The sequence below is a fragment of the Melopsittacus undulatus genome, chromosome 3, assembly GCF_012275295.1.
Source record: "Melopsittacus undulatus isolate bMelUnd1 chromosome 3, bMelUnd1.mat.Z, whole genome shotgun sequence".
Taxonomy (NCBI): Eukaryota; Metazoa; Chordata; class Aves; order Psittaciformes; family Psittaculidae; genus Melopsittacus; species Melopsittacus undulatus.
The window spans coordinates 83,248,884-83,264,882 of NC_047529.1; the positions used below are offsets into that span (position 1 = coordinate 83,248,884).

At 38.8% G+C, this 15,999-nt stretch overlaps 1 protein-coding gene across 1 annotated transcript in view; it reads right to left on the reverse strand.

Moving 5' to 3' along the window:
* Positions 1–5,947: 5,947 nt before the first annotated feature.
* The window catches only part of PRKN (parkin RBR E3 ubiquitin protein ligase), a 491,539-nt gene continuing 481,487 nt past the window's right edge, over positions 5,948–15,999 (reverse strand). Inside the window, exons 10-11 of the mRNA XM_031049876.2 lie at positions 10,798–10,915; positions 5,948–7,156 (exon numbers count right to left, since the gene is read on the reverse strand). Of these exons, the coding sequence (XP_030905736.2) occupies positions 7,047–7,156; positions 10,798–10,915 (228 nt within the window). The 3' untranslated portion in view covers positions 5,948–7,046. The remainder of the gene's footprint in view (positions 7,157–10,797; positions 10,916–15,999) is intronic.

The window sequence follows — 15,999 nt, forward strand, 5'->3', positions numbered from 1 at the left end:
ACTGAGGACACTCATTACAAAGGGGTCTGCATTGCAGACTTTTCCATTTTTTGAGGAAGCAAACTTACTGATTCACATTTTCTCAAGGCCAGATTTTTCCATACTACTCAGCATCCACAATCACAGAAAAGATCTCGACTGTTCTTTTAAGTATGTGCACTACCTTTGTTTAGACACCAAAAGAAGGTGTCAAAGTACATCTGGTGGTGACATTTGACAACCTGGCCTCTTTTGGGTTCGTGAGTGGGAGCTCACCCAGATGACAATACAGTTTATGTGCTAGCAGTTGGACTATCCCAGTCTTCGCTCATTGCAGGGATATACTGGATAGGACCCTAACTGAGGAGGGAAGGGGCTTACGAGTTTTCTAGACTTGCAAAGATCTTAAAAAAATAGTGCAATATAATGGCATGAATAAATATATAAATGTGCTGATCTACAGCTTCTTTTGTATACCACGCTGGTCTACCAAGCTGCTATACTGTATCGGGTAGGTCTGTGGTATAGCTGTACTGGAACAGCAAGAAAAGTAGGATTTCTGTTGTGTAGACTTGGCTTTATATTTTTATTTATTCAATTCTACCCTGAAGCTTACACAGTAAAGAGGACTAAAGATGAAATGTCACTGATTGTTTTTAATTTGTGCACAGTAAATGTCACACGAGAAGAGATGACTAGTCCAGGAGAAGATATCCTACCACACAGGAGCTTATTGCTAGCACTGGTTGGAAGCCTGTGTTTGCTTTCTGCAAAATCCAACAGAATGAAGGAAGAGCCTTGATCATTGTACTTCGAAATAAAATAAGGACCTGAATGATTGCAACTCAGCACCTTAATGTTTGCTAAGCAAAGCCAGCGTAACATTTTGGTATAGTCTTAGATTCAGTTACATCACCACTAAAACTTACAGGCTTGAATCAGAATTGATTTCTGCTTCATTAACTGACTGATTTTAATGTAAATATCACAGTCATTTTTGCCTTTGAGAAGCAGATTTAAAAAAAAAAAAAGCAAACCTGGCATTTGCTGTGTCACTGAGCACTTGAAAAATGTCAGTGTAGCTCAGTGAGGTGGTTTGGTTTTTCTGTGCTTTAATTCCATCAGCTCCAGAACACATGGACTTCAGCTATTCATTAAAAAAAATTCAAACCTCTTTTACCATATTGTGATCTCTTTATGTTGAAAAAGAACAGTCCAAGGCTTCCAGGCATAAACAAACTCAGTTGGGTGAACCTATTCAGGAGCATTTAGCATCCATTCCAAGGAAAACATTATATTGGCCCTAACAAAAGTAGTGCCTGAATACTATTTCATTTTATTGATTGCTTCTTTTCATTTTAGCACTATCTTTTGATCGTAACTTAAGGTCTCCATCCAACAAGCTTTTGGCCTGGTAACCAGCAAATGAAGTTGGAAAATTGCCTGGGATTATGAAGCAGACAATACAATCATGGACTCTGATATCAGTGCTTGATGGATTTTAGTTTACACTAAAATAAGGTGGAAAGAGTGAGCATGAATGTGCTTTGTAGATAAAATATTCAACTAACAAAGAGACAAAGAGGAAACTGGGACGCCAGATTCTTCCAGAGATCTCCTATGTATCGCTAAGAAGTCAAACTAAATGGTGTTTTCGAAGTCTCTATATTAGCCTTCTCTTAGTGATGCCAGTGGTAAAACTCCCAGTGGTTGCAAAGGACATCAGGTTAGGTCACTGTTCTTTAGGCAACTGAAAATGCTACCTTTTATTTTATTTATGTCTTTGTTTCCTTAGTGTCATACTGGTGTCTTCTGGGCCTTAAAATTCAAACTTGCTTCCTGCTTCCCTAAGCTTGTCTCATCACTGTGCTGGCACACAGGTGGACTCCGTTTTGATGCAGCCACAGATTTCCCCAGCTGTGATGAAAGGGCTGCTGTACATTCGAGCTGTTGCCTCCATGTAGTCTGGTTATGCTCTCTGGACTAATTCCCTGACTGTAAAATACAGATAATGGCACTTCCATGCCTACATGGGGTTATGTGTATTCCTCAAGCTTTCTAGGGATAAAAGCCAAAAAGTAGTGTCTTGCTGCATATTTTAGCTACTGGCATAGAAGCATTATTCCATTATTCAGAAAGATGGAGACACAGACAAGAAAAACAAATTAAAAGCAAAGAAAAAAGCCCTATTAATAATAATGAAGAAAAAAGAAATGGCATATGACCTGATTTCTAAAAAACAATAAAAATCCCTGCAGATACACAAGCCACTACATTAAATATGATTCTCTATATGATTAAATGAGCTTCTCTCAGCTTGCCTACCATACTGGTTGCTTAAAGCCATTTACATTTTTTCTGGTCTGCATATACTTACCCAGAACATGAGAAAGACTACCCAGTGCATGTTTTCTAGTAGTTCCCAGACAATCAAGTTGCAGACTTCTGGAGCATGAACTATCTGAAGAGGAGACGTATCTGGCAATCAAGAGGTGATACACAAGGGGAACCACATGGGCACACATGCACAAATAAACATAATGGGAATCAGTAGAGAAACATTTTTGAAAACAGAGAGGCATTTTTCTAAATTTGCTGGTTAGAGATAGAAATATTTCCTTACAAACTGTAATCAAGTATGATAAAATGGAAAGTGGTAAATTTGTCTCCTTTTTTGCTGAATCACTGTCAGTGCTGTTCTGTCAGCTATATCTGGGTGACGTTGCTGAAGAACCACCGGGAGCAGTTAGATGGGGGGTTTGGAACAGTGCTGTCTTCTTCAGGCTTTTCTGTTGCTTGAAGGGGAAAGGAAGGAAGCACAAGAATTTTGCCTGGGAAGAAAATCTAGCTGTTAAGAGCTATGCTGCAGCCCTCCACCTCTGTGTAGAGTTTCCCTAGAGCAGCCATCACAATACTAGTCAAATGCTAAATCAGATAAATTAAGTCAGCATAGAGTGAATCAGTCTTTGGATCTGACAGTAGTATGCTTTATCCTTATCTTGCTGAAAGTGTTGCTTATTGAGGTTACTGCACTTCTTGTGTAGTGGTTTGAGCAGCACTGTGAACATGAGGAACATAGCAGTTGTTACCTCAAAGTGTGAGAAAATTTGGCACAGAAGGATAAATCTTCTTAGTCTTCCAGGTCAGAAGAATCTCTTGGAATCTGGCTTCTCAACTCCAAGTGCCCCAGGTTCTCCTCTGTAAATGCAAATTTTACTTCCATTTACACAATTTACAAGATGTGTAGGCAAAAGGCTTTGCTACCATATTGGTTTGCACTCTAGGTGGTACCTTACTAATCGTATGCAAAAAGCAAATCTCACTGCTTGCTGTCCTTTGAAAGCATGGCTTTTATTTCCCAAGAGTGGTTTAATGTTTCTTCTGGAGTGCCATTTACTGAATCTTTTTTAAAGTGTACATTTTTAAATTAAATTATTTGGTGTGCAGTTTGTGACAAGATGAGGCAGACATATAAATGATATTTTACTCACAGTCATAGCTCCCAGAGTTTTATTTATGCTAAGCTTTGAGATATGTTTTTTTCCTGAGGGAGCCAAGCTGTTACATATTATCTTCTTAATCTACTCAGTATTCATATTTCACTGCCAGCTGTAATTAAATATTAGACATTTTCATTGTTGTTATAGAGCTGAATTATTATAAAGATAATTATTATTGAATATTTCAGCACACATACTGTACTTTATCCATTTAACACACTAAAAGGATCCCAGATTGCAGTACCAAGATCAACTCTATTTTAATCTGAAAGATAAAGAAGATTCAAGGTAAAGAGAATTCAATTAACAAAGACAAACCTAGATGTAAAAATATACTGGCTTTTTTTGTTTTATGTCACCATAATAAATAATCTTCTTGGAACATATAGTTAAATTTTAGTGTTTACAGAGTGTATTGCTAGTAGAGAACACAAACCCATGAGCTCTTGGAAACTTATGCCCTCAGGCTGGTTTCACTCTTGTTTTGTGCTTGGGTCCTGTTTCTCTGCATTACCCCCATGGGTGCCTGGGACAGCTTGCAGAGATACGCATGCCCACACAGAGGAAATGTTTGCCAAGGCTGGCTTCGTGGACGCTAAGCAAGCAATGCCAGTTCGTAAGTTTCAAAAAGAGGAAGGCTTCCTTCGGCACACAAGCCACAGAGCCAAGATTGTGTGGGAGTTCTGCAGTCCTGTTCGTCCTGTCAGGAGCTGCACCCTGTCTCTGGCAATGATGCTGCCATCACACTTCTAGCCATAACCAAGTTTACTTAAAACTCTGCAGGTCCCATCATACACATGCACAACAGGTCTCTGCGCAAGCCTCTGAGGCTATCGAACCAACTAGGTACCTAAAGTTGGGTGAGATGAATTCCACTCTGAAATAAAAGTAACAGCCTGAATAAACACTGCAGACTTGGTTTGTTCTGTTTTGTTTCATTTCAAATCACAATATTAATTAGGTTTTTTTTTTAAGTTTTAGATTTTTTTTTTTCAAAAAAAGCATTTTCCAGTTTAGGAAGTCTTAGATCCAATTCACACATCTCTGTAGGAAATGAACATTCCTATGGTGTCATCTGAGGATTAAAACTGATTTTTGATGTCCTGTGAATTGTGCAACCTATGAGAAATTCACTGTAAACAGAAATCAGGTTTACAGCCTATACCACCTCAAACTTTGTGGATGTATGCATACAGATGTATATGCATTAAATGAGAGAAGATCAGGATGTGTTCTATTAAAATCTGATGGATCCATACTTCTTTTTTTAATGGCAGGATGTAAATCTATACTGAGTGAAGCAAATATATGTGACAAGGGCCTATCAAGTCAGTCTCTAAAAGTGGATTATCTTGAGTCAATGCTGGAACTCCTTTCTTTATTCACCTTCCATGCCCTTGCTTATGTCTCAGATGAATGCTCATAATCCCGTTCTCTGACAAGTTCTTTCCAAGAAAGATGTTTCTATTCTAGCCTTATGACTCACACCTGCCATACCCTTTTCAGGCCAGAAAGAAATACAGGAGCTGATCTATAGTCCATCGACTTCAATAGACCTTGATCCGGGGGCATAAATTACATGTTTCTACGTGACAATTAAAACATTAACTTGTTAGTGCAGGCTTTAACCCAGTGAAGCTGCCTTACAGTGAACAAGTTTTTCTTCCTCTATAAGAAAGACATAAACACACCAAAAAAAAAAAAAAGGGGAAAGTTTCAGACTTCTTTTATTCCCAGTGTTTGTGTATATGAAATATAGTGATGAGCGCCCAGGTAACACACTATCAAAGTAAAATTAAGCATTGTGATTATGTCCCTAGCCTGTTGGCAACAAGCCATATAAATTATAAAATAGACCCAGGTATAAGAAATCAAATAATGAAATAATCAGGGCTCACAGTAAAATACTGCTATTAAGATAATGTACTTAAATGAGCTACATTGACTCATTCTGTCAGTTTTTATATTAATTCACCAGTGCCAAAAAGGAAAATGACCTTTAAGAAATGGCCATTGTTCTCTCACTGCCACTTCCTTTCCTCTCATTTTCTTAATTCTGCCTGATCACTCTCTCATTTTTGGTACCTCACACCTTCATCCTTTTGTTTCCTCAGACTCTTAATGTCACTCCTAGCTGAGATAGTTGAATACTCCACTTCTTTGCAATTGGACATTTTTGTAGTAAGCCTGGACTTCTTTATACCTGAAGCTTCTTGCTCTGCACTGAGTGATACCAGGCACATATTTTTAGGACTCTACAGCCATGCCATAAAAAATATTAATTCAAAGTTGGTAAAAGAAGTCCGTGGCCCTGGACTTTATTGTGTGCTAATAGTATGTTTTAATCAAAGGGCTAGCTTCTTAGCTGGGAGCTCAAATCAGTCAATGAAACAGATGACCAACATCTTTGTACTCACTTTTTATTCAAATGAAAAAGGAAATAAAGTTTAACATTTTGACCACTGCATTTATTGTGTTGGTTTTGGTTCTTTTTTTCAAAACTGAATTGTGTAAATCCTTAATGGCATGTTGGATACAGACAGTGCCCATTTCATTTCAGAATAGACAGTGTGTAAAGCACATAAAACAGTAAGATTGTTCAGGCTTGGAAATGCTAGTAAGCTTTACTTACTGTGTTAACATTGTAAAATGAAAGATGTCTTTCTTCCCCACAGTGTTTTATCTGTGAATGTATTTTCAGAAATACACCCATATTCTACTTGGAGAATGATGGTAGAGAAAAACCCTGAGAAGTCCTGCCTCCCCTTGCCATGTCCAAAGTATTGCTGTAAGCACAACACTTAATCAGAACCACTGCAACAATGGTCATGGTTAGAACTGAAACTGCATCCTTAGCTAATCTTCCGATGGTAACAAAGTCTGTACTGAATATGGAGGCAGGTTTCATGTGGTGTGTTAGAAATACACAAGCACAAATATTGCATAAAGCTGGATGTTTTCTGTTAGAATTTGGCTAGAAAGCCAGACCCCTACAGAAGGAATCCTGTTAAAATTAGGAAGGAACCCTGAGAAAACACTAAAGAGCCACAGCCTTCCCTGGCCAAAAGAGCTATTAAATACTGCCTCAAAATCAAAAAACGTGCTAAATGAGCAAAGGAGCAGTCAAAGGAAAAAACAGCTGATGCAGGGGACATCCTCCAACCCCGTTGACAAACGCACACTCACACATACACATATACAGGCTGCTCCCTCTTGCAAGAGTTGTTGGTTCCTAATTGTAAATGTCAAGCAAAGTTCCTAATGGAACCTTGCCTGCTCACCATGCGACAGAATGAAAAAGTTCAGAAAGGTGTAATTTATCCCTCTTTGCACTACGATGAGCAAGTTTGTCCATTAAAACAATGACTCTTTTTTCTTAGTGGATTTTAAAACTTCAGTGTGAATTTGGTATGATTGCATGCGCAAGAAAGCAAAAACCAACAAGCTTGGCCAACTTCTAAACTCTGTGACCCTGAAACCATGGGGAATTTCGTTTAAGCAAAGGGTTCAGAATTTTTCCCTGGTGAAAACAAGCTTTAGCAGCAACACAGGCTGGCCTCAGCACCACTAGTCAAACCAGTGATCTCCCATGCAGGTTCTGTTCCACTCCAGGCTACAGTTCCAGCACCACTCAAATCTACACTGAGGGCGAGGACATTTCATGTGCATGCAGCCACCTGCAAAACAGCAACAGAATTAGATGTGTTAATTGAGAATTATCACTGTGAAAATCAACTTTCTTAGGTGCTCATTTATTAACCAAGTAGAATGTTTAACAAAAGAGAAGTACAAACCTCAAGAATATTTTTCATGAGCTTTTTAAAACTTGCTACTCCATTTCATATTGGAGTGTAATGTGTTGGTCTCACTTAAGGGACTGCAAGAGCAGGAGGAAATTAGAAATGACTGTGCTAGGGTCAGCGAAAAACAATGACAATCTGTGGCCTCTGAAAGCAGACATGGAGGTGTTTCCTCAAGGATACTCTATTCTAGTCCAGCTGAACAAAATTCAATTATTTTTTGAAACGGGATTCAACAACTTAGGGATTTGCAGAGAGTAAATCAGGAAATACAGACTTTGGTGGCTGACTTCTGATTATATAAAAATGACAGTAGTAATTTAAGTTGATTTGACCTTCTTAGTATCTGAAGCAGTCTTTTGATCTTGTGTTTCCTGTGCGTTGAATTCCTTACTTGCCCATACTGTGAGAGTGGCTTTAATCACTCTGCACACAACCTTGATCAAATGTCTATCTTGTAATATATAAAACATTAACGTTGTCAAAGGTCATTACAGAAATACACTTCAAATGGAAATTATGTTCCTTACCACACAAAGAGATGTCTTGTCTAATTAAAACTGAAAGAAAAGCATACAGTATGAAGAAATGCTGAAATGTCATCTTGGTTTGACTCCAGATGGTGACAGGAGGTACAAGGAGTGCTTGTTCCCTACTGTATGACCTGCTACCCTTACACCACCATTTTTATAAATACCAACCCAGAAGGATCCTCAGAAGGTAAAAACAGCAGGAGACACAAGAACTGGTTTGTTAAAATAGGCCTGCCTGTTTCATTTGACAGAAAGAGAAAACTAGCTGTGATAGCAAGGTCTATTTAACTATTTATATCTTTTTGTAAGAGATGCAATTCACCAGACATTTTAATCTTATTTAAATGCAAGCGTACCAATGGCCAGCCTCCATGTCACACTTTACTTAAGGTTTAGGTCCAATCTTCTCTTACAATTTGTATTATGCCATCACTGGGTAAAGTGCATCTCATTTCTGGTGTAGGACCTAGACCCCTGGGTACCCTGTGGTCAAACATGTGCTCTACCCGCTGAGCTACATAAATCATGTTATTCTCTGCTACATGGCAGCTGAGATTAGCAGTCAGAGTGGAGAGTGCCTTAAGCAACACGGCGTACAGCTTTGTGGGTTCAGCTGTCCTCTGAGAGATATGGAGGGGTGTTTAAACTCACTCAGAGTGGGAAAGTGTTTCACTTTCACTTTGGCTAGTACAGAAATGTTATTGGCATGCTGAAGTATTCTACATTGACTATAGCTATACAGGCTATTATAGAAAAGTTATTGACATAGAGAAATATAGGCTATTACAGAAAAGTTATTGGCATTGCCACTGTCCCTTGTGAAAGTGTCCACAGAAGCATTTGGGGAGTGAAGACTCAATTATTCTATTGTGTGGACTCAGTGTACTCCTCCCAAATGAGGACTGCTGGCAGACAGTGTACAGTTGTCAGACTCTTGACACCAGCTGTACTTAGGCAGGAGTGAGGTGATCCTTTCAGCTTATAAATGTCAGCCTAGAAGGTGGCAGGTGCAGTATCCATGACCAGAGAAGAAAGCAAGCACCGCACTTTTTAAGCTTCACGCCTTAATTCGCAAGATCACAGAATCACTGAAGTGGGAAAGGTAACTTTAGAGATCATCCAGTCCAAACCCCACTGCTCAAAGCTGAGACAACAAAAGTAGGGTTCTCATGGTTGTGTGCGGTGAGTTTTAGATATCCTAGAATAGAGACACTTTCTGAGCTATCTGTTCCAGCCTTCAATCACCTACACGGTAAAATAATTTTCTTATGTTCAAGTGAAATTTCCTGTGTTTCAGTTTGTGCGCATTGCTTTCTGTCCTTTTAGAGGGCACCACTAAGAAAAGTTTGGCTCTGTCTCCTTTGCTCTCCACATCAGGTATTTCTGCAGTCCTTTTTTTGACTTTCTAACCTTTCATTGGACTCACTCCAGTCTGTGCACAGAGAAGCCCAGAACTGGATCCACCACTGTAGATGTGTCTCCCTGACCTGTTGCTGATGATGCTCTTCCTGCATGGTGCTGCTGGCCACCCTTGCTGCAAAGGCATGTTGCTGGCTCATGTCCAACATGCAATCCACCAGGACACTCAGGTGCTTTTCATCCCTTTGGCCCTTAACCTGTACTAGTACATTTCCCTTTATTGAACTTCATGAGGTTTCTCTCAGCCCATTTCCCAGTCTGCCAAGGTCACTCTAAATGGCAGCACAATCGACTGATTCCATTGTGTTGAAACTGTTGTGGCTTTGGCATTTTGCATTATGAGGCATTGTTCTGACATGGATCAGGGTATAAGCAAGCAAAGGTCTTTTCCTGCTCATTATCCGTTTTCAACAAATATTTTCTTTCAAAGATAAAAAGTATAATGGCGTTTATTTCCTTTTTGATACATTGGGGATTTTACAAGCAACTTCTCTAAACATTTGTGGGAATTGTGTAAATGGTGTCAAATAGGGATATCCTGTCTGTGACAAGTGACAACCTCCTGAAATTTAACAGTAAAGATTTTGTAGTAGAGTCTAAGGTAAAGTAAATTACTGCCTCAAGTCTGTCCAGAAGTCTTTTTTATTTGGCTGCACACAAACTGTTAAGTATGAAAACTCAGGATTATTATTTGTCTGTTTCTAATCCAGTTCAACTTCTGTTTTCTAGCCCATTTTACAAGTCTGTAAATAATTTTTTTGACCTACCCCTCTGTTATCTCTCCTCTGCTGCCTACCTTGCTCTCTACATTTTGCCAAATCTTATCGCACCTTCCCACTCTTGAATTCATGCTTTCTTTCCTTCTGCTTCTTGTGCTTGAAGAAGTCTCCCACTTTCCATCTGCCAAATGCCTTCTCTGCTTTCATCAAACCCTAGATTTCAGGATTTTGTCCTATTTCTTCCTCAGTAATATTACTGTGGTATCACTATTTGAAGTGTTCTCTCCTCGCAGTTTACAGTGTCTTACTTGGTGTTTTCAGCATCCCACTTGAGTACATGCCACAAAAATGAGAAGCATCCTCCATACTTAATATTTCTATTATATATAGGCAGTAATTTGAGCATATTTTAATTAGCATAAATACAATTAAATTTTGGAACAGTATGAACCTTTAGGGTTCCTTTTCACCATTTTAACCACCCAAGTGCCAGTAGATTATTGATGTTCCTACACAGTAAGCATTGACTAGTGCAACCAGTCTGTCAGAGTTCATGTTTCTTCCTCTAACTTGCTTTCTACTAGCTGAAAATTCACTCATATGAATGCTACATCCAATGTCTCTCTATGCCTTATTTTCCTTAGCTATAAAACAGCAGGACATTTTGTGAGGCTTAATTAGTGGCTTTAGAACTAAGTGATTTAGATTTAGTCATTTCAAGATAGTTTAGTTAAAGTGACAGGCGTTCTCTTGGAATAACAGTGTACATGTGTACATATGAACATTCATACACTGATATTATAAAAAGAATTTTAAAAGACAAGTATGAAATATCTAACAAATTTACCATTTTTCTCTACTGGAATATTGCAGTTGGGGCATGGCTTCGTTGTCTTCTTGATTGTTTCTCTAGATGCCTCTTCCCATCGAGCTTGCATGGCTGCATGTTCATCAACTACATATCCCTGCAAAGAGAGAGAAAAATCACCTGTGGGCACAACATCGAAAGGCTGTGCTGGGACACAATATCTACATTGAAGCAATAACTATATGTCCATGAGAAACAGACAGGAGTGATTGCCAGGACAGGTAGGTTGGACTTCTTGAGAGATGCAGAACTTTGCTTCGAAATGCAAACTTCTTTTCTCTCAGTGTATTGGGCTAGATCCTGGGCTGCAGGATGGTGTGAGGAGATGCAGCAGCTGGAGCATGTGCCATCCCAGGGGTCCTTCTTGCATCCAGCTGCAGTACAGGCTCCTTCCTCCACCCTGCTCCCTGCCCTGAGTGGCAGGCAGAGCCCACAGTAAGACACAGAAGGCATCAAACCATGCTGCAAACGCACAAAGGTAAAGCAGAAGGCACAGAGAACCAGGAGTCAGATGAGCCCAGCTGAGGCGTGACATGTTAAACACCACAGGTTTGTTTCTGCTTCAGGAATTAAAGCCCTTCTTGCAAGGAAGACCAAAACACCAAGGCAATGAAACACTTGGTAACACAAAATGGTGGGGTCCCTGGAAGGAAACTGCTTTTCATAATAAAGCATAATCATTTGTTCCAGAAGTCTAAATGTCATTCAAACATAAATCCCTATAAATTTAAGAGGCCTTAAGAGGCACAAAGAAAAACACAAATAATTTGGAGAAAAGGTAAAAAGACTCAACCGTAGAGAACAATGAAAGCAAGTAGCTCCCCAGACAGAACGACACAGATGAAAAAAGTCATCATGAAGAGTGTTTTAAAAGGGACTCCTGCATTTGTCCTATTTATGACTGGGACAAAATCACGTAATCCACACAAGTGTCCTACTTGGCAATTTCCTACCTAAAATGGTAGTACAAGGACAAAGGAGATGGCAATGCCTTGGATCATTTATATCACACAAGGCTGGCAACTATGTGAATAGCAGCTGCAAACAATGTATGGAGGTTCCAGCCTTGAAGTTCTGCTCTCTCCATTCATGGTGTGGTTTGTTTTTTTTTTTTTTTGAGCATGTGGGAAAATAATGAGCTTAAATTAAATAACATCATTTGCAAAAATCCCCATAACTTCTTTGTGCATATCTTCAACATACTTGTAGGCTGTGATGTGGATACACTTTTAATATCTATTTACATGGGGTTTAAAAATATATTTGTTTCTATCAAGACAGAAAAATAAAACTGACCCAGCTCTGAAACATGCAGCACAACCATTACTCCTTGATTTCTGCTCAGCTAGTACAGGTTTTACTTAGATAAAACCCGTGAGTTGTTGCAGTGTCAGTAAGTAAGACCTAGATTTTATTTCTAAGGTGAAGTCACCTGAGTTAGAATGGAATAACAAAGAGCAATATCTGCAGAAACTAATTTCCAGCTCATCTGCTTGCCATTGCAGGATACATTAAAAAAACCAAAACAAACCAAACCAAACCAGAAAACCAAACCCACAAAAACCAAAACCCCAAGTGTTTTTAATCAGAAAAGCTCAACAATGGTATTATTTTTTTCATTTTACTACCAACATCCATCTCCTCAGATCTTGAATCCCTTTTATTGCTCCTCACTTAATATTCTCCAACTTGCTGTTACTTTTGATGTCAAGGTGACAAAAGTGAACATAGTCTTCTCATCTGTATCCTTAGAAGTGACTTTTGTCTTTCTGCATCTGGAGAGAGAACTCAGCTCTGCACCCTGCTGGATTATTCAGCAGTTTGGCAAAAGGATGACCTCTATACAGCATCGCATTAGTAAATTCTGGGAAATAGAAAAAGCAGCTCAGGCTAATAGCAAAGAACATTATCTAGTATTGATCTTGCAACACCTTGGTCTTAAAGGATGACTTTAGTAAGCAATCTGAGCTAACTCAGAGAGTCCTGAACACAATACAGGGAGAGTGGGGAGCACCTGACCTGAGCCTTATTTTGCTCAGTGACAGAATGAAGATGACATTAATCTCATTATAATGGAAATTAATTACTTAACATCTATACAGATGATTTAAGATGAAAATCACTATAGCAGTGGTAAAACTTTATTATTCTTAGAATAATAGCTATATGAGACCAGAACTATTTTTAGGTTCTGTAGTCAACCTGAAAGAGGTTCACAGTGGCTCTGTTTCTCCCAGATAGTGCAAATCCAAACTGTGTAGTTCAGTACTTGGAAACACACCTTTTCTCCATCTTCTTGTCTTTGGTGTGCCCTAATAACAAATGAGAGTGAGGCAAAATTTCACGTGACAAATTGCTAATTTGATTTGTATAAAGATACTTGATTTTAGTTCTGAAAACAAATGCAAACTTGGGAAAGCTTAGGAAGAACTAAAATAAACAACTTCAAAGCGCTCGTGTGCAATTCACCAAGAAAGAACAAATTGCTGAAAGAGCAGTCAATTATTATATCAATATTTTCCTTTGCAAAAGTTCTAGCATGAACTAGCTGCAGCAGCATGATGTTTTCGGTGCATTAGAGCTAAAAGGTCCCTCCTAAGACCAAAGCTGCTGAATGCTAAGTTAAAAACTTCCTGCTGCAGGAAGTAAATGCAGAGTAGTACAGTGATGGAAGCCTGATTCAATAAAGAAATCACACCATACTAACCTATGAGCCTCCAGTGTTCATGTGCTTTATTTAGCTTTCCACATACAATCACTGCAGACACACATACATTTATCTGCATTTTTTCCTCAAACAATAAAGGTGTATGGCTGTTCTCCATTACCAGTATCTATTTAAATCACATTCTTTCATCCTAAGATAGCAAACCTAGTCTTCTCCTTGACAATGGCCTAGGTAATAGAGCAGTTTTATCAAGCAGAGGTAGCTCTCAGTTTATTTGGCCTCCTGGTCTTGGGTAGGAAGTTCAGAGATGCACATGTCAGTTTGCCAAGGAGAGAAGATTTTAATCACCTGTGATACTAACCCCGTACAATATGCTCCCCAATTATTACAAAATGTTTGCCCTAGTAGTGAAAAGCTACTAGACTCCATCCATGCCACTTTATGAATTATTTTTTTTTTAATGCTTAACTCTGCTGCACATTATGACCAGGAATGAATACCCCAAAATAACAGCAAGCTACAGTAAAAGCTATTGCAAGCATTATTCTACATCCCCTCTGCAATATTCCTTGAGTGAGACAGTGGAAAAAGTCTGACTTGCTATCTCTGGGTCACACTGAAGGGCATAGAGTTACTTCTATTCTGTTTCTATGCTGAGTCCTTTGGAAAAGTTAACAGGGATAAAGAGACCACAGAGACTGCTGAGCACCATGCAGCAATACAAGAGCATGTATATGAAAAGCTTTTTATGGAGTTAATCAATACCAGTCAGTACTGGAAAGAGTCTTATGTCTTGAAATAGAAATAAAGTGTCTTTAAAGCAGCATCTCATTCAGGTAATAGAGGACACATCAACTTGTCGGTAGAACTACATAAAGTAAACCAAATATGTGTTCAGAGTCAGCTACTAAGTAGAATCATAGAACAGTTAGGGTTGGAAAGGATCTTAAGATCATCTAGTTCCAACCCCCCTGCCATGGGCAGGGACACCTCACACTAAACTATATCACCCAAGGCTTTGTCCAACCTGGCCTTAAACACTGCCAGGGATGGAGCATTCACAGCTTCCTTGGGCAACCCATTCCAGTACCTCACTGCCCTTACAGTAGTACCATCCAGATAAAAAAAAAATTATGGAAAAACTTCTGTTCTGGAAGTATTAGTTATATAATATTTAAATGCGATATCTACTGCAGAATATAATGTCTTACGTAAGCACACCTTTTTATGATCATGCTTATTTTACCTAGCATGGAAAAAATCTGAAAACTGAAGACCCTTGATTCAGAATAGAATATGAAGCTGTTAACATTATGCTGTGTTCCATGTTATGCTTCAGTACATGTAATTTCTGGACTTCTGCTCCTTTGCTTTTAGTGCTTAATTCCTTTCTGATAAGCAAAACTGGTCATGCATAACTTCAAAAATGCATCCTAGTGCAGCTTCCTTTACATCAGAAATACCTATTCTTTTGATCAGAAATGCTCAGGTTTAAGTTAATTTTCCTTGGAAAAGTAAGATTAAAAAAGAAAGAGAGAAAGAAATGTGTAAAATGATAACTTTATGTGATAACAGAATTTTAGAAAGGTTCAAAACAGAGCATATTACTCATTTTATACCACGGATTTGAGAATCACTATGGATATTTGAAAGTGTTTGAAAGGAAAACAAAAAATAATTCATTGTACACAAAGCAATGTTCAGCCCACCGTAACATTTAGATTATCACAACCCACTAATTATTTTGGACTAGAGCTCTAAGCAGAAAAAAATCATCTGTTGAAGCCTCTGTTGACCTCATAGCAGCCTTCCAGTATCTGAAGGGGGCTATAGGGATGCTGGGGATGGACTACTCATTAGAGACTGTAGTGACAGGATAAGAGGTAACAGGTTGAAACTTAAACAGGGGAAGTTTAGATTGGATATAAGGAAGAAGTTCTTTACTGTAAGGGTAGTGAGGCACTGGAATGGGTTCCTCAGGGAGATTGTGAGTGCTCCATTCCTGTTGGAGTTCAAGGCCAGGTTGGACAGAGCCTTGAGTGACACGGTTTACTATGAGATGTCCCTGCCCATGGCAGGGGGATTGGAACTAGATGATCTTAATGTCCTTTCCAACCCTAGATATTCTATGATTCTAAACCTGATCTATGAAGGATGGTGACAGTCAGACTTGAATTTCCTTTGTTTTCTCAGCTTTTACTGGCCTGTTTTGTGAACACATTCACTTGAATTAATTTCCTGTTGTGTTTAGTGGTGTCTTTTACTTCAGTTGTGGGGGGTAAAAATAGCAGATATCTAGTGCACTAGATAAACTGGAGGGACTTTAGATTAAATGAAGTTGTTTAGGAGTCAAAATCTCACAGAGGTGTACATAGCTATGGGACTAATGTTCTAGTCTAAAGAAAGCTTTGGGCTAATTAAACCACTAAAATATATCTATAGATAAGGAACAGGAATGATATCTACCAATGGGAATATGTTTCCAAAGAAAATAGAAGTATCAGTGCCACAGG